General features: G+C 36.5%; 2 protein-coding genes across 2 annotated transcripts; both read left to right on the forward strand.

Annotated features, from left to right (window-relative positions):
• The first annotated feature begins 14,862 nt into the window (after positions 1-14,862).
• On the forward strand, positions 14,863-18,775 carry LOC121390368. Its single transcript, XM_041522165.1, has 5 exons — positions 14,863-14,924; positions 15,336-15,778; positions 16,380-16,545; positions 17,110-17,323; positions 18,542-18,775. The coding sequence occupies exons 2-5, from the start codon at positions 15,696-15,698 to the stop codon at positions 18,655-18,657; spliced, it is 579 nt and encodes a 192-aa protein (XP_041378099.1). The 5' UTR covers positions 14,863-14,924; positions 15,336-15,695; the 3' UTR covers positions 18,658-18,775.
• A 4,598-nt stretch (positions 18,776-23,373) lies between these two features.
• LOC121389768 (platelet binding protein GspB-like) lies at positions 23,374-24,968 on the forward strand. The gene has a single exon (XM_041521417.1). It carries the CDS (start codon positions 23,775-23,777, stop codon positions 24,966-24,968), a length of 1,194 nt encoding a protein of 397 aa, XP_041377351.1. The 5' UTR covers positions 23,374-23,774.
• Positions 24,969-25,786: the final 818 nt, after the last annotated feature.

Consider the following 25,786-nt stretch of genomic DNA (forward strand, 5'->3'; position numbering starts at 1 on the left):
TCTAATCCTCCACCCTCATTCAATACCCTATTCATGGTTCATACAGAAATTTCAAACCTAAATTTAGGGATTTTTAGGGTCAATGTAAGTCAAATTTAAAGACTAAAACTTTGCTGTTCACCATTTGCAATGACCTTCGAACTCGACAAAATAATGGGAGTGTTCGAGCGGGCCGTCTGAATCGACAGAGAACTGTCCTACACATTTTCATTAACATAAATACGTAGAATCCACATAAGCATAAATGTCTGATTCAATTCAGATAATTTTACAATATTCTGTTTCATTAATTTGCACTGAGATTAAAGGGACATACCCTATTTTTTAAACACTACGGTATATTTTTGACTATTATAGCCGTTTTTGATAACTGAAATCATACTCTATACTTAGATTTTATGGCTTAGATTATCAATTTCCGTACATTCGATGTGTCTTGGGTCATCCTGGTGTTTTTAATATCACAAAATGATTCTCATATTTTTAAAAACGCACGTGCGTCCGAGAAGTAACAGTTATGGAGTTGAGTTTTAGTCCGTTTTCAGAGGGTATTTCACCATTTCAAAGTCACAGACTCATGTTTCACTCAATTGTAACTTTATCCAAATATGTTTCAGGTTTGTAGATTAACTAAACAGTAAACTTAGTGTTAATTTTCACGAGTTGAAACTAGGGTCTGTCCCTTTAAAACTCTTGATTAGTATTTTAGAAATGTGTTTCATTTTAGAATGACCAATCAAACGCTCCCCGAAAGTTACAAACAATACCGAACATTTGGGTTTCGAACATGCCCATCCAGAGTCCAACCTCCAATAACATTGGTGGCCTGACTCGGGATGGGGGTGAAATGCTTATATTACTACTAGGTAAAAATGGGCCTTTAAATTAATGGCTAGCAAGAAAGTGGCCATAACTCTAAACATATTTGATCATTTGTAATTTAATTATATATATATATATATTTAATTTTTTTCAATACAAAGTCATGTTGCATTTAAACTATGCATTTTAATCATGAAACATTAAATACACCATTAGAATGAGCATATCAATTTATTACATAGAGAATAATACATGAATGGCCATTATAGATACCATTTATCTCACGAGTTAAAATGTATTTAACATGCAAAAGCGAGTTTGATACGTTTTTAAACGAGTTGTGAGATAAATGGTATGTAACGGACACGAACGTATTATTCTATTTCTTACATGTCCTCAAAAACCAGGTTTTAAGCAAATTTTAACATCTTTTTCGACTAAACGTTATTTACAGCCATTGTACTTGTAGCCAACTTATGTGTCACAGACACATGAATGCCAGGCTAACCATACGTCACAGCTACCAGTAATCAATTTCCACTGTAGTTTTTCATTGGTTGTATGGCATTGGTGACCTGGTCATCACCTTGGAATAGTCGTATGTCTTTAAATTGTTAACACACATACATGTGTTAACAACCACATGTAACTAAAAATAGCACATGGTGTTCTCACCAACGGATGTATAAGAAAATGGTTGGAATTATCATTATCAAAACAACAAAATGCAAAAATGAAATTAATATTCTAACAACAGCAACAGTTGTACGACATGTAAAAACATATTTATTAATCTGCTAGCACCATAATTATTTTATAAGGCGAATGACTTGAAACACGATAGTACTGGGATTTCTCATATTTAAGCCCTGGACTTAAATACAGAAAATACAACTTTGGAGAAAATAGTTTCATCTCAAATTATATAGGACCAATTTTTAGGCTTAAATTAAGCAGTTAATTTTTTTTTTTTTTAATTAGACAATAATAAAGACAAAAGGTGCAAGTTAGGATAACTATGGAGTACATAATAATTATTGTTCCATGTCAATGTTAGTCATGTGCAAGACATTTCAATATCAGAGGGTACATTCTAGTCACCTGAGTTTCATAACTGAGAAAACAAAAGAGGGGAGTGCTTCCGACACCTACTAATATAACTGTTTGTGGAAGGTTATTAAAATGGAAAGTTTGTTTTGTTTAACGACACCACTAGAGTACATTGATTTATTAATCATCAGCTATTGTCAAACATATGGTCGTTTTGAGTCATATATAGAGAAAACCCGCTACATTTTTTCCATTAGTAGCGAGGGATCTTTTATATGCACCATCTTATTGTAATGGATGCGTAATGTTTACTTCATGACATTGTGTAATTTCTGCTTATCAGAAATTAGAAGAAGGAAGAAGGAAAAGTTGAATTTAACGACACACCCACACATTTTAAATTTTATTTACGGTTATATGGCGACATATGGTTAAGGACCACACAGATATTGAGAGAGGAAACCCACTGTTGCTGTCATTTTAAGTTGGAGCTTAGTGACATCATTGGTCAAGATGGTGGTTTGTTTTAAATTATAACAACGTTATAACGTAAATATGTAAACAGTGTAACATATGTAACACAATATGGAAACTTTTACAACACAACTATAAGACTGTACTACAGAGGAGCACATACTATAATACTGTGTACTATGGTGGAACATTACATTCAGTTGTTAAAGGGAAAGTTTTATTAAAATGACCGACCGAAAGTCTTGGAAAAAGGGAACATTTTAGGCAGTATCTAACGGCCAGCTCTGTGGAATATTTACGGACTGGAGCAGTTGCAAAGATTCTGTTGACAAATTTGCATGTTCAAATTATAAAAGTTACTCTACTCTTGATGAAGCAATACAGTATATGAATGTCAATAATTTGCCCCATGAAAAAATATTTGTTCATGTATCATCAGGGTTACAACTGGGCCTATCGACTCTGTCACTTGTAGATTACTGCAAATCTATTAACCTCTCTGTACCCCCTAAAACAGGTACTCACAACCCTACTCTCTCTACTAGCTGCACGGTTAACATTGATGGTGCTTGCATATGTATATGGTCAAATGGGTGCGCGTGCTGGTTATGGAATCTACTGAGGTCCTGGTTATCAGTGGAATTTGGCCTGTCCTATAACAGAAGCTATTGAACAAGCTACATCCGCTAACATATCCAGTCTCATCATACGGACTGACAGTGAATATGTAATTCAAGGTGCCTTCAGCCTTTCACATGATTGGTCAAGATCTGGCGAAATGAAATCAAGAAAAAACAATGATTTATGGTGTAAGCTTGCAGACAAGTCCAACAACATTCAAACTGAATGGCAACATGTAGATGGTCATTCGGGTGATCACGGTAATGAAGCCGCAGATGCGCTAGCTAATAAAGGAGCAGCTATGCTCAGTCATGACAACATGAATAGGTCAAATACCACCACTCCCCCCCCCCCCCCCCAAGTCTGTTAAACAGTCTACCTTCAACTGCATGCAGTACAAATAAATTCAGCACTCAAATTACTAGCCAGAACGACACAAGTCGTAAAGCAACAACATTAAACTGTCCTCAATGCAAGTCGTCAGATGATCCTTGCATGATAAAATGCAGTATTTGTTCCTGCTGGACCCACTATCAATGCATTGGCTTGCCTACTTATCAGCTGTACAACTTTAGTAGTACTGGAAGAAAATATCAATGTTTGAACTGCACTCATGTTCCATTGAATTTTGGTACAGCTTCCAAAGATTCTATTACCGGAACCACAAAGAACGTCGACCCAGAGCTTGGTGCTAACGTCCCATTTGTCGACAGTAATGTTAAACTACATGTCCACGAGACGCATGTTTCATGTATTAATACAGCTAGTACATAAACTCCATCAAGTTTTTATCCCAACTGTTCAGTGTCCCAGTCTCAAACTGTCTTGCCTGTTGTTATGCAAAGTAAGCTGATTCAAACAGACATACCACCTGTCAACTCTAACAACGTTGATTCCCTATCAGAGACTCTGATTAATATAAACAATCAGCTGCAAAATCTGTGCGACTTCAAATCTGCTGTTTGCGATACGGAAGGAAAGCTTCTGGATCATTTAGATCAGGCAAATCAAGAAAACATCAGAATGAAATTAGAACTGGCAGATAAGGATATTATAACAGCTAACAAGCAAATCAATGCCTTAAAGTCTCAACTGAAAAGAAAAGCTGTAACTATTGCATCTCTTGAATGCAAAGTTTCATCATTATCCACTCAACTGGACAAGTTGACACATGAACATGTTTCTTGTAACTTTGCGGTTAATTTAAAGCTGGTGTGGAGTCAAAAAACCGAGAATGTGCTAAGCTTCAAGACTCAAACAGAAGCCTGCACGATGAACTATCTACCATGAAATTGCCGATTAAAGAACTATCAACTGATCTGTCACTTGTTAATAAGGAACATCAGTCACTGAAAAACACATTACAAAATACAGAAAGTGAAAGAGACAAGTACAAAGTTGAAGTTGGCAAATTATTGTCAAGACAACTACCAGCATAAACTGGAGGCACTGCGAGATGAATTGTTTGCATGAAAATGTCAAGGTCAAACCTGGCTCTTTAGAATCGACACACACCGATTTTGCAACACTAAAATCCCCGCTTGTAGCTATTTGTCTGCAGCCTCCAGTTGCACTATTACATCAAACAGATTTGCAGTTCTTGAGAAGCAAACAAAACTGACTACAAAAGATGCAGACAAGACTCCAATTCTGGATAACAACCAGCATTCTGTTAAACATAGCGGCAGTAACAAACACAGTCCAATGGCAAGTAACATCGCCAGTGTTCAAAAAGATGATTTAGATATCCTTATCGGAAATTCACGTGCGTGCCATTGTTCCAAATAAAATGTATCATAACAAAGCATGCAAAGTAGTGTCTTTGGATGACAAAATAATTGAAGGTGCCATTGATTATGTCAGTAACTGTCATGCAAAGGTGAAAACGGTAGTACTACATGTATCGGACTTGCATTTAAATCATGATGTTGATACATGTATTTCTGGTGTCAACACTACTAGTAATTGGTATGTGTCAGCGAAAATTAGAGCTGCCAGCGATCTGTATTACCCATGCAATGCCAAGGTTTTCTGTGAATATACCCCAAGTGCCTACAATGAGAAGGTGAAAAGTTTCAACAAAGCACTACAGGATCTGAATGTTAACATCATCCCACTGTCTGATATCAAGCACAGCATGTTTAAAGATGATGATGTTCACTTGGATCACACTGGTCTTCGGTGTCTGGTCAAAATTACAAAAACTCTCTAATTCCACTGCTTGGGCTTCCTGCATACGCTGATTACGACAGGCCCAAGAACCAATTCTCAAATAAGGAAAGAAGCAAAAAAAGTAAAAGTAAAGTTTGTTTTATTTGACGCCGTCACTAGAGCACATTGATTTTTTATCTTATCATCGGCTATTGGATGTCAAACATATGGTCATTCTGATACTGTTTTCAGAGGAAACCCGCCGTCGTCACATAGGCTACTCTTTTACGACAGGCAGCAAGGGATATTTTATTTGCGGTTCCCACAGGCAGGATAGAACAAACCATGGCCTTTGTTGAACCAGTTATGGATCACTGGTTGGTGCAAGTGGTTTACACCTACCCATTGAGCCTTGCGGAGCACTCACTCAGGGTTTGGAGTCGGTATCTGGATTAAAAATCCCATGGCTCGACTGGGATCTGAACCCAGTACCTACCAGCCTGTAGACCGATGGCCTAACCACGACGCTGGTCAGAGGAAAGAAGCAGTTCATCTAACAGCCATTCACAATGGAATCATCAAACATGGTCAAGCCGTGATCATTCTAAACGTCACCAGAAAGCAAATGTTTCAGCCAGCATTAGCACCTTCATTCATAGCCTTGAAACTTTATTCAATAACACTGACAGACGGAAATCACTTCGACATTGAATTAAAAGCAATAAGTCACTTCAAATATGAATCATCAATTTATTACATGCAGCTGATGACTATATTAGTGATTATACATAACTCTTTATGTATTTCTAACATATTGTATTAGAACTTATTAATGTGCTGATTATATGTTTCCAATGTGTTAATTTTGTTAAAAGAAAATTCATTGACTCTGGTGCTATGACTCGATATCTCAGCAACGTATCCATTTTCTTTTGGAATATAGATGGTGCTTTTAAATTAATTGGTGGCCAGCAGATCTGCAAACTAAATGATACAGAATTACAGTCAACACTTTTTAAATCTGATATTATCCGTCTTGCAGAAACTCATTGTAGTAAAAGTGATTCTTTATCTCTTCCAGGTTACTATATGTTCCCACCTAATATCAGACCAAAATCTATTAATGCATCTTGTAACTTTGGAGGCATGGTAGTTTGTGTTAGGTCGGGAATACGAGGTGGTGTTAAACAAATACCTTTAACTAGTAGTGAAATCACGTGGGTAAAATTATGTAAAACATTTTTTAACTTGGAACAAGATATTTACATTGCAGTTGTTTATGCAAGCCCAGCCTATTCTACATACTCTTCTGTAAATGATGACATTTTTTAACACCTTGAAAATGATGTTGCGAAATATTAATTGTTAGGTAATTGCTTCATTTGTGGTGATTTTAATGTGCGAACCCATCAGGAGCCAGACTTCTGTTCTACTAAAAAGTATCTGGTTGCGTTCCCAATCTAATGACTGACTTTATGTATCCATCCAGCTCACCCATGGTCAGAAATAATCTCGATCCGGCGTTAGTGGACACTCATGGCAAAAAACTTATTCAGGTTTGCAGGTCTGCTGGGCTTCGTATAATTAATGGTAGAACCCTAGGTGATTATTTGGGTCAATGTACTTGTTATAGTTATACTAGGAATCCCAGTACAATCGATTACATGCTAGCATCAGAAAATGTCTTAAGAATGATCAAATATTTTTATGTACATCAGCCAAATATTTATCCAATTCATTGCATTCTATCATGCAATATATCAACAGGTACCTATAAACAAGTAGAATATAATACACCAATAACATTCATTCCTGCATTATTGTGGTCAGCTGGTGATGAAAACCGTTTTACATCTGCCGTACAAAAACCCTCTATACGATCCAAAATAAATAACTTACTAGAAATTATTCTAATACTCAGTCTGTTGATTCTGCTGTACTCTCTCTGACTGATATATATATATATATATATATATATATATATATATATATATATATATATATATATATAAATGCCGCTAATATTGCTGGCTTAAAACGAAAGAAATAATGTAGGAACAAATTCAAGGAGAGCTCAAACAAAGCAGAAAATCAAAACATTGGTATGATTCAGATTGTGTAATGCTTAAGAAAAGTTTGAAATTATTATACTCCAAATTGCATAGAGACCCATTCTCTCCTCAGTTATTACACAAATTCAAAACCATTCTCTCTAAATATAAAAGATTGCTAAATAAAAAGAAGGTATACTAAATCAAATTGAAACTTTGCAAGACGTAAACCCAAATTATTTCTGGAAATTATTCAGTAAACTAAAGGATTCAAAAACCAGTACTAATTTAAATCCAATTCCTATCGATGAATGGGTGACTCATTTTACTCAACTTATGAAGAAGAAACCAATTCTTGACAGTGACCTTTCTTCAGATATGGACGAATACGTCAATTTAAATAAGGATAAAATGAAGTGTTCAGGCACAAAACGTGATATAAACTATTTTCTTTCTAGTTTATAGTTGAAGCCATTATTGTATGTCAGTAAGAGCTAATCATAGGCTCGCTGTTTTGCTGCAAAACATGATTGATCCTTATGAAATTGTATTGGTTAAATCCCGTTTTTTTTGTTGTTTTTTAATCAAAACGCGATATACGCCAATTAAAAAAACATTAACTTTTACTGAAAATGAAAAATGGATATATCGCGTTTTGCACCTAAACTCTTCAAATATTCAATGAATTAAATAAGTCTGTATCTATACAGGAAATTATAAAGGCTATTTCAAACTTAAAATACAAAAAAGCATGTGGTCCAGATCTTATTTTAAATAAAATGTTAAAAACTGGTCAATCACAAATGGTTCTTGTGCTGTGTAAGATCTTCAACCTCATTTTCCCAAATTCATGGAGATGTAACTTCTTAACACCCCTTCATAAAAAAGGAGATAAATATAACCCAGGTAATTACAGAGGTATCGCTGTAGGAAGCAATCTTTGTAAGCTGCTTTGCAGTATTTTACATAATAGGCTCCGTGATTTTGCAGTCTCACAATCTAATTCCAACTTCTCAGATTGGTTTCAAATACATAGTCGTACAGCTGATCACATATATGCATTAAAGACCTTGGTTGAAAAATATATTAAAGGACCAAAGAAATATTTATTCTGTTGCTTTGTCGACTTTAAAGCTGCATTTGATTCTATATCAATAGGGATGCGTTGATGTATAAACTTTTACTTGCAGACATAGGTGGTAGTTTTTTAAATACTTTAATAAGTTTGTATTCTGATGTCCAGTACTCTATTAAACTTAATAATTATCACAGCAACAGTTTCCAATCTAACATAGGAGTTAAACAAGGTTGCCTATTGAGTCCACTACTATTCAGCCTGTATGTTCGTGATCTACCGGATATTTTTACACCAAACTGTGACTCGATGTCTTTATATGATACACAATTAAGCAGTCTCATGTTTGCTGATGATTTTGTTTTATTGTCAAAATCTCAGTTAGGTTTACAAAAATCTCTTGACTGTTTTAGTACCTACTGCAAAAAATGGGGGCATTAATTTATATTCCATTAACAAGAGATGACAATCGAGGAAACCGATGACATCACCAAACTTATGTCATGATGTCAGCGTGGAAAGATAGGCTCTATCCCTCATCTCACTGCCCATATAGAGAAGATATATTTGGATAAAATTTTGTTCTTGCAGTTATTAACATCATCATGAACATGCAGGCAAAAATCAGCATGGTACGTGACAGCTCGGGGTCATGCTTATCAGTGCGGAAGGTGTTCATACGTTGGAAAACAAAAAAGGGTTGTCAGCCATATATATAAGACTCATGTGCCATTAGATGAAGTGCCCTTCTACAGCACGCTATGTCTGAACAAGAAGAGCTGGAGAAGCACCTTACAACATACAAGCCGCACGAGAAAAATTACAAGTACATGATGGAAAGAGATGGAGAGTTTGCGGAATGCCACCACCAAAAAGGAAAGTGTGAAGCCACATAAGGTGCAAGAGAGCGAGATGGTGCATCTCAATAAGGAGCGATTTGAAAGAGTTTGCCAGAAGCGAATTAAGCCAGCGATCGAGCCCACAGAAGAAATCATTTACATTCCAAAGCCAAAGACTCCAGTCACAGTAAAACCAACAAAGCACACTACAAGAAGATGTTTTTATTTAGCAACTTCCCGAGTTTACCAGATTTTCTTCTTGATGAAATAACTGTAGAGTCAGTAGCAGCAAAGGTGGCAAGAATGGAAGAACCTTCCAAGACAGAAAGCTTGGCATCCGGATCAGTTTCCTCTACAGGCTCTAGCTGTGTGGAAAATAAGCAATTAACACAATCCATGAAATTGTTTATCAAAATCAATGCTAGCTTTACAAGTAGCGTGTCTGACTTGACTGAGGCTCTCAAGAAGAATTCTACTAAAATATTGTGAAGAATCTAACAACTGTTTTACTACAAAGAGCAGATAGGGATAATCAGGAAAGAATGTGGATGTGTGGTAACAGGGAACACAAGAGCTATAGAGGGAATAAGAAAGAGCAGATAGGGATATAACCAGGAAAGAATGTGGATGTGTGGTAACGGGGAACACAAGAGCGATAGAGGGAATGAGAAAGAGCAGATAGGGATATAACCAGGAAAGAATGTGGATGTGTGGTAACGGGGAACATGAGAGCGATAGAGGGAATGAGAAAGAGCAGAAAGGGATAACCAGGAAAGAATGTGGATGTGTGGTAAGAGGGAACATGAGAGTGATAAGAGGGAATGAGAAAGAAAGATCAAGGGTTTTTAGGGAAAGACAGGAGAACAAGAGGAATGAGAGAAAGAGAAAATGGAAAGATGAAACGGAAAGAAAATAAAAGGTGGTGAAAGTATGAAAACAGATAGGTAGTTTAGACGAATTAAAAGTATTAATTAATGTTAAAAGTTAGATTAGTTAGTGTTAGATATTTTTTTTAATGAGTAATTGTTGTCGAAGATTGGGAAAAGGATATGATGGGAGATAAAATTTAAAAGGTTTAATTATTTAAAATTTTGTTTAGTACACGATACTAGCAGAATTCAACACTCTTATCTATATATTGTGTTATGCCATGCCAGTTGGGTCATACTGACCATAGTAAAAATTTTTTTTATTGTTGTCAATAATTATTTGAATAATTGCTTGTGTAAAGGAAGAGTGTCACAAGAGAAGTGATAGTTACCATAATATTGATATGTGATTTGCATAGTGTGATAACTTGGAGATATGTTGTTATATTTGAAGTTATTGAGGCTCTATGTATGTTGCTATTAGTAAATATTAACTTATGGGTCAGTTTACACACAGTGCGATTTCATCATATGGTGTGAAAGGAAACTTCATAACTTTTGACATTTGTTGTGTTATTCACGTGTGACAGTTACTATTCGAAGGACAGTTACCTGAAAAGACATGTTTGTAATTGTTTGCCAACAGAGGAACAGAGGATTCCACATCGTATTTTCCGTGGTGAAGATGAATAAACTGTGGGAAGACAAATTTGAAAACGGCCATCATGCATTAGCGACAGTTCGTGTTACGGCAATTATATTGCTGTTTAATATAGTTATTTACGTATGATGTTACCGATAAAGTATTAGAACTTATCTATGTAATGCAATTAATTAAAGTAAATGTTTAATAGAGGTACAGCCTAATTAATTACCTATTTTTTACTTATTAATTATTTAGTAATTAGGTCATTTTATGACAACAATGATAGATACACACAGCGCATATGCGATAGCCCAGCAAGGCTGGGTCAGGTCAGCTGCATTGTTGGAATTCTAGCCAGCGCTGATTATTCAGCAGTGCTGGGGTCGTTTGCATATATAAGCGATTGTTTGACAGCGCCGGTCAGATCTGAAAATATCAGGCCCTTTTAAGGGTTATATTATATTAATGGGCAACCTAGGGAGACATGTCAACACCAACTAGGTCAACGGATTATACAACCGCTTTTTGGCAAGATTATATGTCTTGATTAATAATAATGGGAGTTCTTACCGTTTGACAGTTCTATTTACAGGACTAAATTCGACAGGTAAAATACATAACAGTTACATCCAAAATAAGTTGTTGTATTCCAAAACAAGCATTGAAATTATAGAAAGTATTATTTAGAAAAGAAAGAAGTATAAAGAAAGGGATAAAGTACACGTTTGGTATAAAATAGCATACAAATTTGCATTTTGGGGAAACAACTTCAGAAGTATTTTTTGAAGTAGTTCAGTGTTATTAATTAGTGATAATGTAGAAATTAGATTTAGTTATACAAAAATAAGAAAAACTGTTGAGAATACACCAAGATAGAAATATATTACTTGTGCAAAAGTAAATAAACAATTATTATTTATTTACATCTTGTTTGGTTACTCATTTGCCTTTTAAACCACTCGTGATTCATCCTGACAAATTAATTATTATTTCTCAAATAAGAGTTGTTATGAATGCATGGCCACGGCCGTTACAATACATATATATATACTCGAATTGTTAGTATTACACGTTAACAATGCCCATCCAACACACTAATTATGAAAGAAGGAATGTATGGCTTTCGTGGATTAGGCCCAGAGTGAGGTTTCCTAAGTAGCATTTGGATTTCAATATGAGTAATGGTACTTCCGGTTAGAGGCCACAACAAAATGGTAAAAGTAAATCAAACACATATACCTACTATCACCCCAACAAATGGGTTGTCTCAACGCACCCATGTCTGAAATTTTGTATGTTGTGCTAAAATTATATTTTTGTGATGTTGTGCTTTATGTTTATCATTTATTTAAATATATGCGGTATATAAGTTAACATCCATCTCAAGAAGAGGCATTTATATTGGTGTAAATTGAAATATACATAACCAATGCATTTCTTGACATCGTAATGTTTACAGCATAGTATCACAATATAAATTTTTGTCTGAAATGATTTTGTACGTACATACTGTATTTATCAATTGTTCCAATGGCCAAATGAAATTTGAAAACATTTGGCCAAAGGTCATTCCAAATGCACTTATCCATATAGTGCTTCATATTTTAAAGTAAGAGTGTTATAAAAAAAAAAAAAACCCACTAAAAGGCAGGATGTGTGGAAGGAAGGAAATGTATTAGTTAACGACACTCTCAACACATTGTATTTATGGTTATACGGCATCAGACTAATAGACTCCATCATATGTGGTCATGTGGGATAGAAAAAGTACACCCTCGGTGATGGAAATTTCAATCCAGGACAACTCTTGCCGAGTCCCAGGGTTGAAATTTCCACCACTGAGGGTGTACTTTTTCTATCCCACATGAACGCATATGATGGAGTCTTTTTCTCCCATCCATTTGATCGATAAATAAACCATTATTTTACATGAACAAACAAAGATGGCTGAAAAAGTAACTTCTTTATTTGACCATTTTATCATAAATAAACTACAGTATCATATTTGCTGCGTCTGTTTCATGTGTTAAATACAATTTAACACTACAAATTAACATGATAGCTTTTATATTGAAGGTTTTAACAACAAAATATTGATCTAAAACTAACCAACTCGCATTGATTTGACTTCATATATTATCAACGCCATAATACTCCCCATGTTAAATGACGTCATAGCCCATGCAAGACAATTTATTCCGCATGGGCTGATGTCATGGAATTGGTCTGTCTTGCATGGCTAGGGATGGGAGAAATATGGTTACGGACTACACAGATATTGAGAGAGGATACCCGCTGTCGCCACTTCATGGGCTACTCTTTTCGATTAGCAGCAAGGGATCTTTTATATGCAACATCACACAGAAAGCATAGCACATACCATAGTCTTTGATATACCAGTCATGGTGCACTGGCTGGAACGAGAAATAGCCCAATGGGCCACTGACAGGGATCGACGGACGATTAAAAACATCAACCAAGGTGAATCGGATGGTATTATATGCCCATCGACCATGTTCAAGCAAATAGAAATTTACCATCCTCAGATATTCAGTCTGATGATATATATTAGACAATTCACTATGTTCAGTCAGATGGTATTAGACCCACCCAGAATATTGAGTCAAATGGTATTAAACCCACCATCAAGAGTGAGTCATATATTATAATTATCAAAACCATCAACCAGGGTGTCTCAGATGGTATTAGTACTACTATTAAACCCATCCACCATATTCAGTCAGATGGAGATTCAATACATTTGGTAAATCTGGTGCCTCTGAAAGACAGTTGTCAAAGACACCAAAATTCATTACAGAAGGCCACTGTAATGTATGCAGCCATTGTATTTTATAACTATGACATTTGACCTGACCTGACCTGACCTGACCCGACCCTATGACATAACGGACTACTGCTATAAAAAAACAACCAATGAGATTATTAAATAAAGTAGCTGCATCTGGCAGTTTAGTTGAACCAGCCATGTTGGTATGTTGTCTTTACAGCTACAAAGACGTTTTCAAAGAATGAAAAGAACATCACATTTTGAACTTTGAACCCTTCATTCAGGCAACCACAGGAAACAAATCTTCACCAAGGCCAACAACAAAGACCCTAACAAGAATGGCAAAGGAGATTGGATGACTGGAGTTTGTTGCCTTCCATATGAAGGATCTGACTGGGGAGTGGGATGAGGTGAGGGTGGGGGTGGCATGTCTGCATGGCCCCACTCTGAATATGACAGAGTGCATTGGTGTCATTTTAAGGATTGTCTGTTATTTCTTTTACGTTCATCAGGGTATGAAAAAAAAAAAAATCTGCAAATTTAACTGAATCAGCAAAGCCGTTCTCACATAAGTTAATTTGCGGATGATTTTTTGTTGGTTCATACCCAGATGACACTTATAATTAAATTTGAATCATACAAGCTAATAATAATAACACTAAAATGTCGTACTTTATTTTGAATTATGTTTTATCCATAATCAATAACACTCAATAAGGCATATAACAAATATAAATCATAAAACTTAACACTATGAAGCATTACAAACAAACAGCAGCAGCCCTTGGTGAAGTGGAAGATAAAAAACAAAAAGTCCCACCACCCACCATGGAGTAAGTTCTTAGAAATTGTAATACAGTCAAACATGTCCTAGCGGTCACCTGTAATCGGCGGTCACCTGTAATCGGCTGTCACCTGTAATCGGCTGTCACCTGTAATCAGCAGTCACCTGTAATCAGCAGTCACATGCCTTAAGCAGCCAATTTTTCCCCTCCCAAACAATTTTTAATATAAACACACCTGTAATAAGCGGTCACCTGTCTAACATGGCCAGCGGCCACATAAATCGATCCCAAAGTGACATTTCCCTATTTCTATTTATAAACAACAGGTCATGTGACAGCACATTTCCCGCCATATAATTTGACAGCAGTCGTACACATTGCTTGCACGTGCTGCTAACTGTTTTCATTAATAATTACAACGTGTTTACTTATACTACAGCAGACGATATTCTAACTAGCTATGTTTGCTTCAACAGTTATGTCAACTATATGATCGAATATGTATGCGTGCTCTGTATTTGGTTGAATACCACATGTTGGCAGTGGATATTTACATTTATCTGTAGTACTATAAGAATGTCAGTATGTACATTTATCTGGAAGAATGAAAATACCACACTTTACTGACTAGTCCACTCAGTCATTTTTGGTTGAATACCACATGTGGGCAGTGGATATGTACATTGGAGAATATCGGTAGATAAATATGAATATATATAAACCATCGCTGCTGTGAGAAAGAGACACAAACACGTGAGCGCTTTCTATACCTGTGGGTTTTTTTAATATTTACCAGTTGACTAGTATTTTTTATTTTTGTAATAGACCCACAAGCCTGGAGCATGATTGTTGTACAAATTGTTCTTTTTGTGCTTTGCAAAGTTTTCTTATGCCAAACCAAATTTCATTAAAATGTCAATAAAAACCGAAATTACTCTTTTGTTAAAACCGAAATGAAACCAAATTTCATAACCGCACATCACTAATAGCAATATCTTTTATTTATATATTTTGCATTAAAATTTTGAATCTTTATAATTTAGATTATCTTTTAATATTTATTCACTAAAGGAAGAGCTATGAAGAAGTTTGAAGGAAGAGCAAGGAAGCAATTTGGTAAAGTTAAAACTTACTACATGTAATTATCTTGTTTTGTTCTTGTAGATGTAAATGGTAAAGAAAACACTGCCAAAGGGAAAAAAGGTACATCAGAAGTGTGCAATGTGAAAAATCAAAAACAGACGGTCAACAAGAAGAATGAAAGTGTTAAAATCATCAAAGAAGACAAAAAGAAAAAGCAATTGGCAGAAATTGCAGCATCCAAGTTGCAGGCAGCAAAGCTGTTCTCTACAGACATGACACAGTACACGGAAATACAAACACTACCAACTAAATATGTCAACCCACCCAGTTCAAGTTTGATAGACTGCATTCATGAGGCCACCAATACACTCTACAGTGATGAACCTCTACCCATTGTGCACCACCAGGTGTACCATCAGGCTGACGTTCGTTTGATGTGCAATGCCAAAATTGAGGAATTGGAGAAGAGAATCGAGTTCCTTGAAGGGCAGCTGCTCCATGATTTCTTGGAAAAAATACTTCAGGTAAAATTTTCATTTATCAGTCCAGTCAATAGTTTATTTAGTGGATTTTAATATTTTTTATAGTATAAATATGATTTATCATCAATTGTTATAAAAGCATTGTAGAATGTGCATGACAATTGTATTGGATATATCAAAAGTTTATGAAGATATTTGTGGGGCATGTTGACATCACATATAATATTTAGGAGTCAAAGTAAGAAAGCTTACATTGTTTCCGACATTACTGATATCAAACTGGTCAGTATGTGAAGATGTCCAACATCAGGTATTATGAAAGGAAAATAAGGATCTACTGAGTCTCATTGTAGCCACAAGATTTAACAGTTTATAAAAAAAAAAAAAAAAAAAGTCATGAAAAGAGCATTCTAATTTCTATCACCTTTTTTTTTTTACATTATCTGTTTAAAATTTCAAAATTCATTACATGTGTAAGTAACCATAAGTAATTTGATTTTTTGTTTTGAAACAAAGAACATAAATATGTATGAACAGAAGACGCTTTCTGCCTTTGATACTATAAAGTTATTGTGTAATTTTTCAGTCAGCTATTAATTCACAACTATGTTTAATTTGTTAAGACCATTTAATTTTTATTCAGCAACAACAACCGTGCACAGCACAAACAAACAAAGTGTAGAGGCAACATCGGTAGAGGCAACATCGGTAGAGGCAACATGGAGCTATATAGCCCGGCAGTTGATGTTGAGCCTATAGCAGAGCCAGCTAAGGAAAATTTTCCTGACAAAGTCCTCTCGCCACTTCAAGTAAGTGTGTCATGTGTTCTACTTACAATCGTGTTCTTGCATTATAAATCTTTAGTGATATGTTCAATGGGGATTTTTCAGATACGTTATGCAAGTGGGATTAATGTTACCTAATAGTCATCTGTGTTCAATAGTTCATCACCATTCATTCTTATGCATCCAGTTTTGCAATTTCCAACGTGAAATTTGTTATTTTGATGTGTGTAATATTTTTAGGGAACATCTAAATGATTCTAATTACCCTTATAAAAGTTGCAGAAGAACTTAATATTAAAAAAACAAAGCCGGAATATGTCATTGTTTATGACACTTTCACCAAGTTTATGACACTTTCACATGACAAGTACTGTACAAGTGATCCCATTTGTCACTTTCTTAAAAAGTCCATATCCTCAGATATTTTATATAATGTTGCGCTTTTTTTTTGTAGATTACCAGTCAAAAAATACACTTAACATGTTCTTTCATTGTAAATCTTTAGTGATATGTTCTATGATGTGGGGGTTTTCAGGTACAAGTGTATTTAAATTGGTAAAAATTATAATTATCCTGTTTTATTTGTAGATGCCCCAAATGGTCAGGTTGGTTGCTGGTTTTGAAGTAATGGTCACAAGCAGCCAACTGCGAGTTTGTGCGAGGAAGGCCAGAGGCATTGCCACAGCTATGACAAGGCTGCTGCTGCTGGTCTTGTTTGAACCAAAGATACTGGCACAAAGCTGTGCCAGAGGTACATCGGAGAGAGCTCCTTTACCTGCAGACACAATCGATGCCTTGATTCGTAAGTATGCTTTTTTTTTTTTCTTAAGTCAACTTTATAAACCAGGAAGAGTTACAAGCTGTATAGTTACATGGATAAAGTGACAGAATATTGCATATTGTACTAAACATATTTAGAAAAACAACACCTTTTTAATGAATACCTTTTACAGAGCTGAACTTGTGAGACATATTAGCGTAGACATACATGATGCTCAACTCATGCAGGGCTTCCAGATTAGGGTAGCCCCCACTCCCAGGGCTAGTGATATTCAATGTTGGGCTAGTAAATAACTACTAAACCATGCCAGACAGGGCTTCCAGATTAGGGTAGCCCCCACTCCCAGGGCTAGTGATATTCAATGTTGGGCTAGTAAATAACTACTAAACCATGCCAGACAGGGCTTCCAGATTAGGGTAGCCCCCACTCCCAGGGCTAGTGATATTCAATGTTGGGTAACTACTAAACCACCAGACAGGGCTTCCAGATTAGGGCTTTGGAGTAAAGGCCTTCTATTAGGGTAGCCCCCACCATGCCAGACAGGGCTTCCAGATTACTAAACCATAGCCCCCACTCCCAGGGCTAGTGATATTCAATGTTGGGCTAGTAAATAACTACTAAACCATGCCAGACAGGGCTTCCAGATTAGGGTAGCCCCACTCCCAGGGCTAGTGATATTCAATGTTGGGCTAGTAAATAACTACTAAACCATGCCAGACAGGGCTTCCAGATTAGGGTAGCCCCCACTCCCAGGGCTAGTGATATTCAATGTTGGGCTAGTAAATAACTACTAAACCATGCCAGACAGGGCTTCCAGATTAGGGTAGCCCCCACTCCCAGGGCTAGTGATATTCAATGTTGGGCTAGTAAATAACTAGACCACCGGTTAGTGAATAAAAACCCTGGTCAAATGCTGCATTTAAGTCTATTTTGTAAATATGAATATCCTGCATCCCCACCCCTAATCTAAGGGTTTTTAAGCTCTTGTCTCCCTATTAAAGTAGGGCTAGTGAATTAGTCTAGTAAATATTGTTAATCACTGATCCCATTGCTAGTGGATTTTATAAAAATTCTAGAAGCCCTGTTCATGTCTAATTTGAAGCGACTTATTTGCTTTTGTATTCAGATGGCTAAAATAAGACATTAACAGCTTCCATTTTTCTAATGACTTGCACCAAATTAGACATTGTTATTATAACAATACAATGTGATTTTAAGTTCAATCTCTTGTGTTTTCAGAATACTGCATGGAATTTGGAGATAAAAAGACGTCACCAAGAGACATCGTCCAAGCAATAAACGGAAAATGCTCAGATTTAAGAAAGGAATACATGAAAAAACCACAACCTGTTTAAGGACCCTGAAAACCAACACATTGACATTCCATTGTTTTTGACATTCCATTGTTTTTGACATTCCATTGTTCTTATATACATTCCATATTATTTAATAAATAATTATTTTTAAAACCTATCTGAACATTGTTGGGTTAATCTTGCTTACAGCTTAAGTGTTAAAGGCAGGTTCACACAGCGGTTCACCTACTAAATAGCCCAACAAAATATTCCCTGATATTATCTATATTTAATTTGCCTTCACCCCCAGTACTTCTAGTCAAAATTCGATTTTGTATCAGTATGGTGGTTTATGACTTAATTATAAGTCTAACAAAAAAGTTTGTTTCTTTTTAGTTAATGCTAGTGTTTATAATGTTTGCAAACTAGTGTATGATAGTAATTGTGTTAGCTAATAAAAATATATAGTGCATATTTCAAGACATAATCTGTGCCACTGATTTTAGGTCAATTGCTGTGTGACACTACCATTAGCAAATAACCAATCAGAAAAGGTGGCTGCGTTTTAGCCGATGATTTGGTATATGCAGCAAAATGGCTTAATGTAAATGGCTCTTTCATTTACCAGTCAACTGAATGAGTAAAGAAATTTGGTTTCCAGAAACCACTTTCTGCTATAATTAAGTTTGTTTTTTAATCTCACCACGACCAATTTTATTAATTACTGAATTTCGCTATTAACAAGGAAACATTTGGGACAGCACATACCACAGCCGTTGATATTCACCTATATTTCACCTATATTTTACTTATATTTCACTTATACTTCACTGATATTTTACTTATAAGGCAGTTTTTATTAAATATCAGTGAATCACTTATATTTCACTTATACTTCACTTATACATCAGTTTCTGTTAAATGTCAGTGAATCACTTATATTTCACTTATACTTCACTTATACTTCAGTTTCTGTTAAATGTCAGTGAATCACTTATATTTCACTTATACTTCACTTATACTTCAGTTTCTGTTAAATGTCAGTGAATCACTTATATTTCACTTATATTTCACTTATACTTCAATTTCTGTTAAATGTCAGTGAATCACTTATATTTCACTTATACTTTAATCACTTACATTTCACTTATACTTCACTTATATAGCAGTTTCTGTTAAATGTCAGTGAATCACTTATACTTCACTTATACTTCACTTATATATCAGTTGTTAAGTATCAGCGAATGGCTTATACTTCACTTATAAAAGCTAATAATAATTCACCTATATGTCACTTATACTTTGTATAAGTTGGACCTCGAATACCCCTAGGGTCGAACAGAAGCTTTCTCTCGAACCAATTTATTGGTCCGAACTGTAAAATTAAACATATTTAGCTCGAACGACTACGTCTATCCGAAGAAATATAAAAAATAATTTACGTTTATTTTTTTCGTCGACCCTTTCACGCTTATCGTGTTGTTTATTTAGCACATGTCGATAATTATCTTTCAGGTACAGACAATTGTAATGCGATAATCGTTAGATGAATAACCTTGCAAGTAAAATCCAATCAACTCATGAGTCAATCGGATCATCTCGCCCAGCCGGTTTTAGAGACACATGCGAGGTTGTCCGAATGATTTTTGTGTTACAGAAGCACCCGACAACGGCCGAATGTATGGTTCGAACTACCCGATGGGTCGAACAGACTTTGATGCACCGACAGTGTTCGAGCCAATTAGATTCTACTGTATATATATATATATATATAGACGCACGCACGCACGCACACGCACACGCACACACACACACACACACACACACACACACACACACACACACACACACACACACACACACACACACACAGTGGACTGTCTAAACCGGACTCGCTTCGTACCGTCGAAATAGTCTGGTTTACATAGAGGACCGGTTTAGACAGAGTTCATCCAGAGTTATAGTTTTTGAATGATCGACAACTCGCTATCAACAATGACATTTGAACCCATGGATGGTTGGGAAACAGTCATACATACAAGCCAGCCTTGCAATCGATTATTTCACAGACATAAAAATACTTAAGGGACATTCCCAAGTTTGCTGCAATTTTTAAGATGTTATCGACTAACAGAGACTTTTTAATGATTGTAATTACATTTATATAGAACTTGTAGTGGTAGGTTAAATGACGGGTTACAAAATGTCGAGGGAGGGAGATTGGTTGCATAATTGTTGAATTAAAAATGCCCCGTGAATGTCAATGTCCCAACTAACATTATCAATTGAAGTAATTGTAGGCCCGTGTTTCACGAGTTATTTAAATGTTTTAATAATATGAGTCAGTAGTGCACACCTGATATGCTTGGGTCGTAGTTCATGAACCACCTCCTTGGAACCAGTGTTTTTTTCCCATCCCAACTATCCTAATCATGTTCGTTGTACATAATAATCAAATTCAAGACAAGTTGATTCCTAAATATGTTTAGCTGCACGTTCATCAAACCATCTAACACTGAAAAGGCATATATATATATAATTGTGTGTATCAAATTATCTGAATAGTACATATTGTAATCAAAAAATCAAATGGTCTGCATCAGTGTATACATGTCATAATTATATTTCTATAGTACTACTCCTGAAACTTTTTAATAAACTAGAACTCCATTCCTGAAAGGGAAAAGAAGCCAGACTACAATAATGAACCAAACATAAAATTAGAAGAAAACATTGTTTATTGGTTCATTTTTGCAACATCTCTCTATACATGTACCAATTACTAAATTAATAAATGCTTGATTTTCTCACCTTAGCATTCCGACGATTGCGATTTTTCACTCGCCTAAGTGTTTTCAGGTGTGCAATTTTTCACTCGCCTGTTTTTCAAAAGGCAAGGACTGAAACATTACAGGTGAAGTCACCAAAAACAGATGAAAACTCAAACCTGTATGAGTGATTATTTCACTAAATGGTTTGAGGCCCATACCCATCGAAGATTAAGAAGCTGTTACTATATAGCACAGGCATTGAGAGATAGATTCGTATCTGTTTTTGGTGTCCCAAAGATGATCCATTCTGATCAGGGAACCAATTTTGAATCAACCGTTTTTAAGGAGGTATGTCGATTGTTAGGAATTGACTAGACCAGGACAACACCGTGTAGACCTCAGTCAGATGGAATGGTTGAGAGAAGTAATCAAACCATCAAGAACACGTTATCTGCATTTGTGTCAGATCATCAGAGAGATTGGGATATATTTGTTCCATTTGTAAATGATCTGGTCTATAGATCGTCTATCAATGAAACAACTGGTCAGATGCCATCAGCGATGTTAAGGCGTGAAATACAGTTGCCGATAGATTTTCTCTTTGATATCCCAGATATCGACCATCACAATCAGTATCAGTCTGACTATGCTTATGAGCTGTCCAACAAACTAGAAGACATTCACCAGTTAGCTAGGGAAAACATTAAAATGGCTAGTGATAGAATGAAAAAGGGTTATGATCACAATATTAAAAAATACACTTACTCCCCTGGAGATTGTGTATGGTTGTACAATCCACAACATAGAGTTGGGGTATGTCCAAAATTACAAAGACCATGGCATGGTCCATTTGTTGTTAGACATAGACTAAATGATGTAACATACCAAATCCAGTCAAAACCAAAAGTAATTCACCATGACCATATAGTGGTGAAAACAAACCTCAATGGTTCAAATAAACAATTATTGGTGTATATATAAACCATATAATTGTTTTAGAATCTTCAAAAGAGAATCGCTTTATAGTTCAATGTTGTATATTCTGTAGATATAGTTTAGCAATGACACCACCACCTACCTGTATGATTAGGTTTCTACTAGCTAACTCACCGTCCTTTGTTCCTGTAGATGAATTATTATCATAGTATTATTTTGGTTTTCAGGTTTTTTGTACTTTCAGGATGGAAGTTGAGATGCAAATTATGCGATGATTTTGTCTTCTCCCAATACGATATGGCAGAAAGACATATCCGTGAACAACATTCTGGATAAGCGTGGAAATATAGAGGTTGTCGAAAGATATGGTCCAGAAAGAGCGGCCATAACGACACACTGTGTCCAAAGAGAGAACTAGTTTTGTTTGAAAGGGCAACCGGGGCTGTAGGTCCACTTTGTGAGGAACGATTTGAGGAGTATAGAAGGAATATTTTGCCTTCCGTTTTAGTAAGTGTGAATCGTAGTCGATCATCGCCGATTCTCAGAACGTACCCTCCAATCGAGAACGAACCAAAAGGAACCAAAGGAACGAAGATCACAATCACCTCTAAGAAGAAGACCATGATCAGCTCATTCTAGATCGCCTATAAGGGCACCAGTGCGACCTCCTGTAATGTCACCAGTACGACCATCTATACGAGTACCAGTGCCATCTATACGAGTACCAGTGCAACCATCTATACAAGTACGAGTACTAGTGCAACCATCTATACGAGTACCAGTGCAACCATCTATACAAGTACGAGTACTAGTGCAACCATCTATACGAGTACCAGTGCAACCATCTATACAAGCACGAGTACTAGTGCAACCATCTATACGAGTACTAGTGCAACCATCTATACGAGTACCAGTGCCATCTATACGAGTACGAGTACTAGTGCAACCATCTATACAAGTACGAGTACTAGTGCAACCATCTATACGAGTACTAGTGCAACCATCTATACAAGTACGAGTACTAGTGCAACCATCTATATGAGTACCAGTGCAACCATCTATACGAGTACCAGTGCAACCATCTATACAAGTACGAGTACCAGTGCAACCATCTATACGAGTACCAGTGCAACCATCTGTACAAGTACGAGTACTAGTGCAACCATCTGTACAAGTACGAGTACTAGTGCAACCATCTATACGAGTACCAGTGCAACCATCTATACAAGTACGAGTACCAGTGCAACCATCTATACAAGTACGAGTACCAGTGCAACCATCTATACAAGTACGAGTACTAGTGCAACCATCTATACGAGTACTAGTGCAACCATCTATACGAGTACCAGTGCCATCTATACGAGTACGAGTACTAGTGCAACCATCTATACGAGTACCAGTGCAACCATCTATACAAGTACGAGTACTAGTGCAACCATCTATACGAGTACCAGTGCCATCTATACGAGTATGAGTACTAGTGCAACCATCTATACAAGTACGAGTACTAGTGCAACCATCTATACGAGTACTAGTGCAACCATCTATACAAGTACGAGTACTAGTGCAACCATCTATACGAGTACTAGTGCAACCATCTATACAAGTACGAGTACTAGTGCAACCATCTATACGAGTACCAGTGCCATCTATACGAGTACCAGTGCCATCTATACAAGTACGAGTACTAGTGCAACCATCTATACAAGTACGAGTACTAGTGCAACCATCTATACGAGTACTAGTGCAACCATCTATACAAGTACGAGTACTAGTGCAACCATCTATACGAGTACCAGTGCAACCATCTATACAAGTACGAGTACTAGTGCAACCATCTATATGAGTACCAGTGCAACCATCTATACGAGTACCAGTGCAACCATCTATACAAGTACGAGTACTACTGCAACCATCTATACGAGTACCAGTGCAACCATCTATACAAGTACGAGTACTAGTGCAACCATCTATACGAGTACCAGTGCAACCATCTATACAAGTACGAGTACTAGTGCAACCATCTATACCAGTACCAGTGCAACCATCTATACAAGTACGAGTACCAGTGCAACCATCTATACAAGTACGAGTACTAGTGCAACCATCTATACCAGTACCAGTGCAACCATCTATACAAGTACGAGTACCAGTGCAACCATCTATACAAGTACGAGTACTATTGCAACCATCTATACGAGTACTAGTGCAACCATCTATACGAGTACCAGTGCCATCTATACGAGTACGAGTACTAGTGCAACCATCTATACGAGTACCAGTGCAACCATCTATACAAGTACGAGTACTAGTGCAACCATCTATACGAGTACTAGTGCAACCATCTATACGAGTACTAGTGCAACCATCTATACGAGTACCAGTGCCATCTATACGAGTACGAGTACTAGTGCAACCATCTATACGAGTACCAGTGCAACCATCTATACAAGTACGAGTACTAGTGCAACCATCTATACAAGTACGAGTACTAGTGCAACCATCTATACGAGTACCAGTGCAACCATCTATACGAGTACCAGTGCAACCATCTATACAAGTACGAGTACTAGTGCAACCATCTATACGAGTACCAGTGCAACCATCTATACAAGTACGAGTACTAGTGCAACCATCTATACGAGTACTAGTGCAACCATCTAAACGAGTACTAGTGCAACCATCTATACAAGTACGAGTACTAGTGCAACCATCATCCAATACGAGTACCAGTGCAACCATCTATACAAGTACGAGTACCAGTGCAACCATCTATACAAGTACGAGTACTAGTGCAACCATCTATACAAGTACGAGTACTAGTGCAACCATCTATACAAGTACGAGTACTAGTGCAACCATCTATACAAGTACGAGTACTAGTGCAACCATCATCTATACGAGTACCAGTGCAACCATCTATACAAGTACGAGTACCAGTGCAACCATCTATACAAGTACGAGTACTAGTGCAACCATCTATACAAGTACGAGTACTAGTGCAACCATCTATACAAGTACGAGTACTAGTGCAACCATCTATACGAGTACCAGTGCCATCTATACGGGTACCAGTGCCATCTATACGGGTACCAGTGCAACCATCTATACAAGTACGAGTACTAGTGCAACCATCTATACAAGTACGAGTACTAGTGCAACCATCTATACGAGTACCAGTGCAACCATCTATACAAGTACGAGTACTAGTGCAACCATCTATACGAGTACTAGTGCAACCATCTATACGAGTACTAGTGCAACCATCATCTATACGAGTACCAGTGCAACCATCTATACAAGTACGAGTACTAGTGCAACCATCTATACGAGTACTAGTGCAACCATCTATACGAGTACTAGTGCAACCATCTATACGAGTACTAGTGCAACCATCTATACAAGTACGAGTACTAGTGCAACCATCTATACGAGTACCAGTGCAACCATCTATACAAGTACGAGTACTAGTGCAACCATCT

Source organism: Gigantopelta aegis, chromosome 15 (genome assembly GCF_016097555.1).
Source record: "Gigantopelta aegis isolate Gae_Host chromosome 15, Gae_host_genome, whole genome shotgun sequence".
NCBI lineage: Eukaryota > Metazoa > Mollusca > Gastropoda > Neomphalida > Peltospiridae > Gigantopelta > Gigantopelta aegis.

Coding starts and splice junctions, on each gene's coding strand:
- LOC121390368 (XM_041522165.1), top strand. CDS start 15,696: ATGCCAAAATTGAGGAATTGGAGAAGAGAATCGAGTTCCTTGAAGGGC. Junction 15,779..16,379: donor TCTTGGAAAAAATACTTCAG/GTAAAATTTTCA, acceptor ATTTTTATTCAG/CAACAACAACCGTGCACAGC. Junction 16,546..17,109: donor AAGTCCTCTCGCCACTTCAA/GTAAGTGTGTCA, acceptor TTTTATTTGTAG/ATGCCCCAAATGGTCAGGTT.
- LOC121389768 (XM_041521417.1), top strand. CDS start 23,775: ATGAGTACTAGTGCAACCATCTATACAAGTACGAGTACTAGTGCAACC.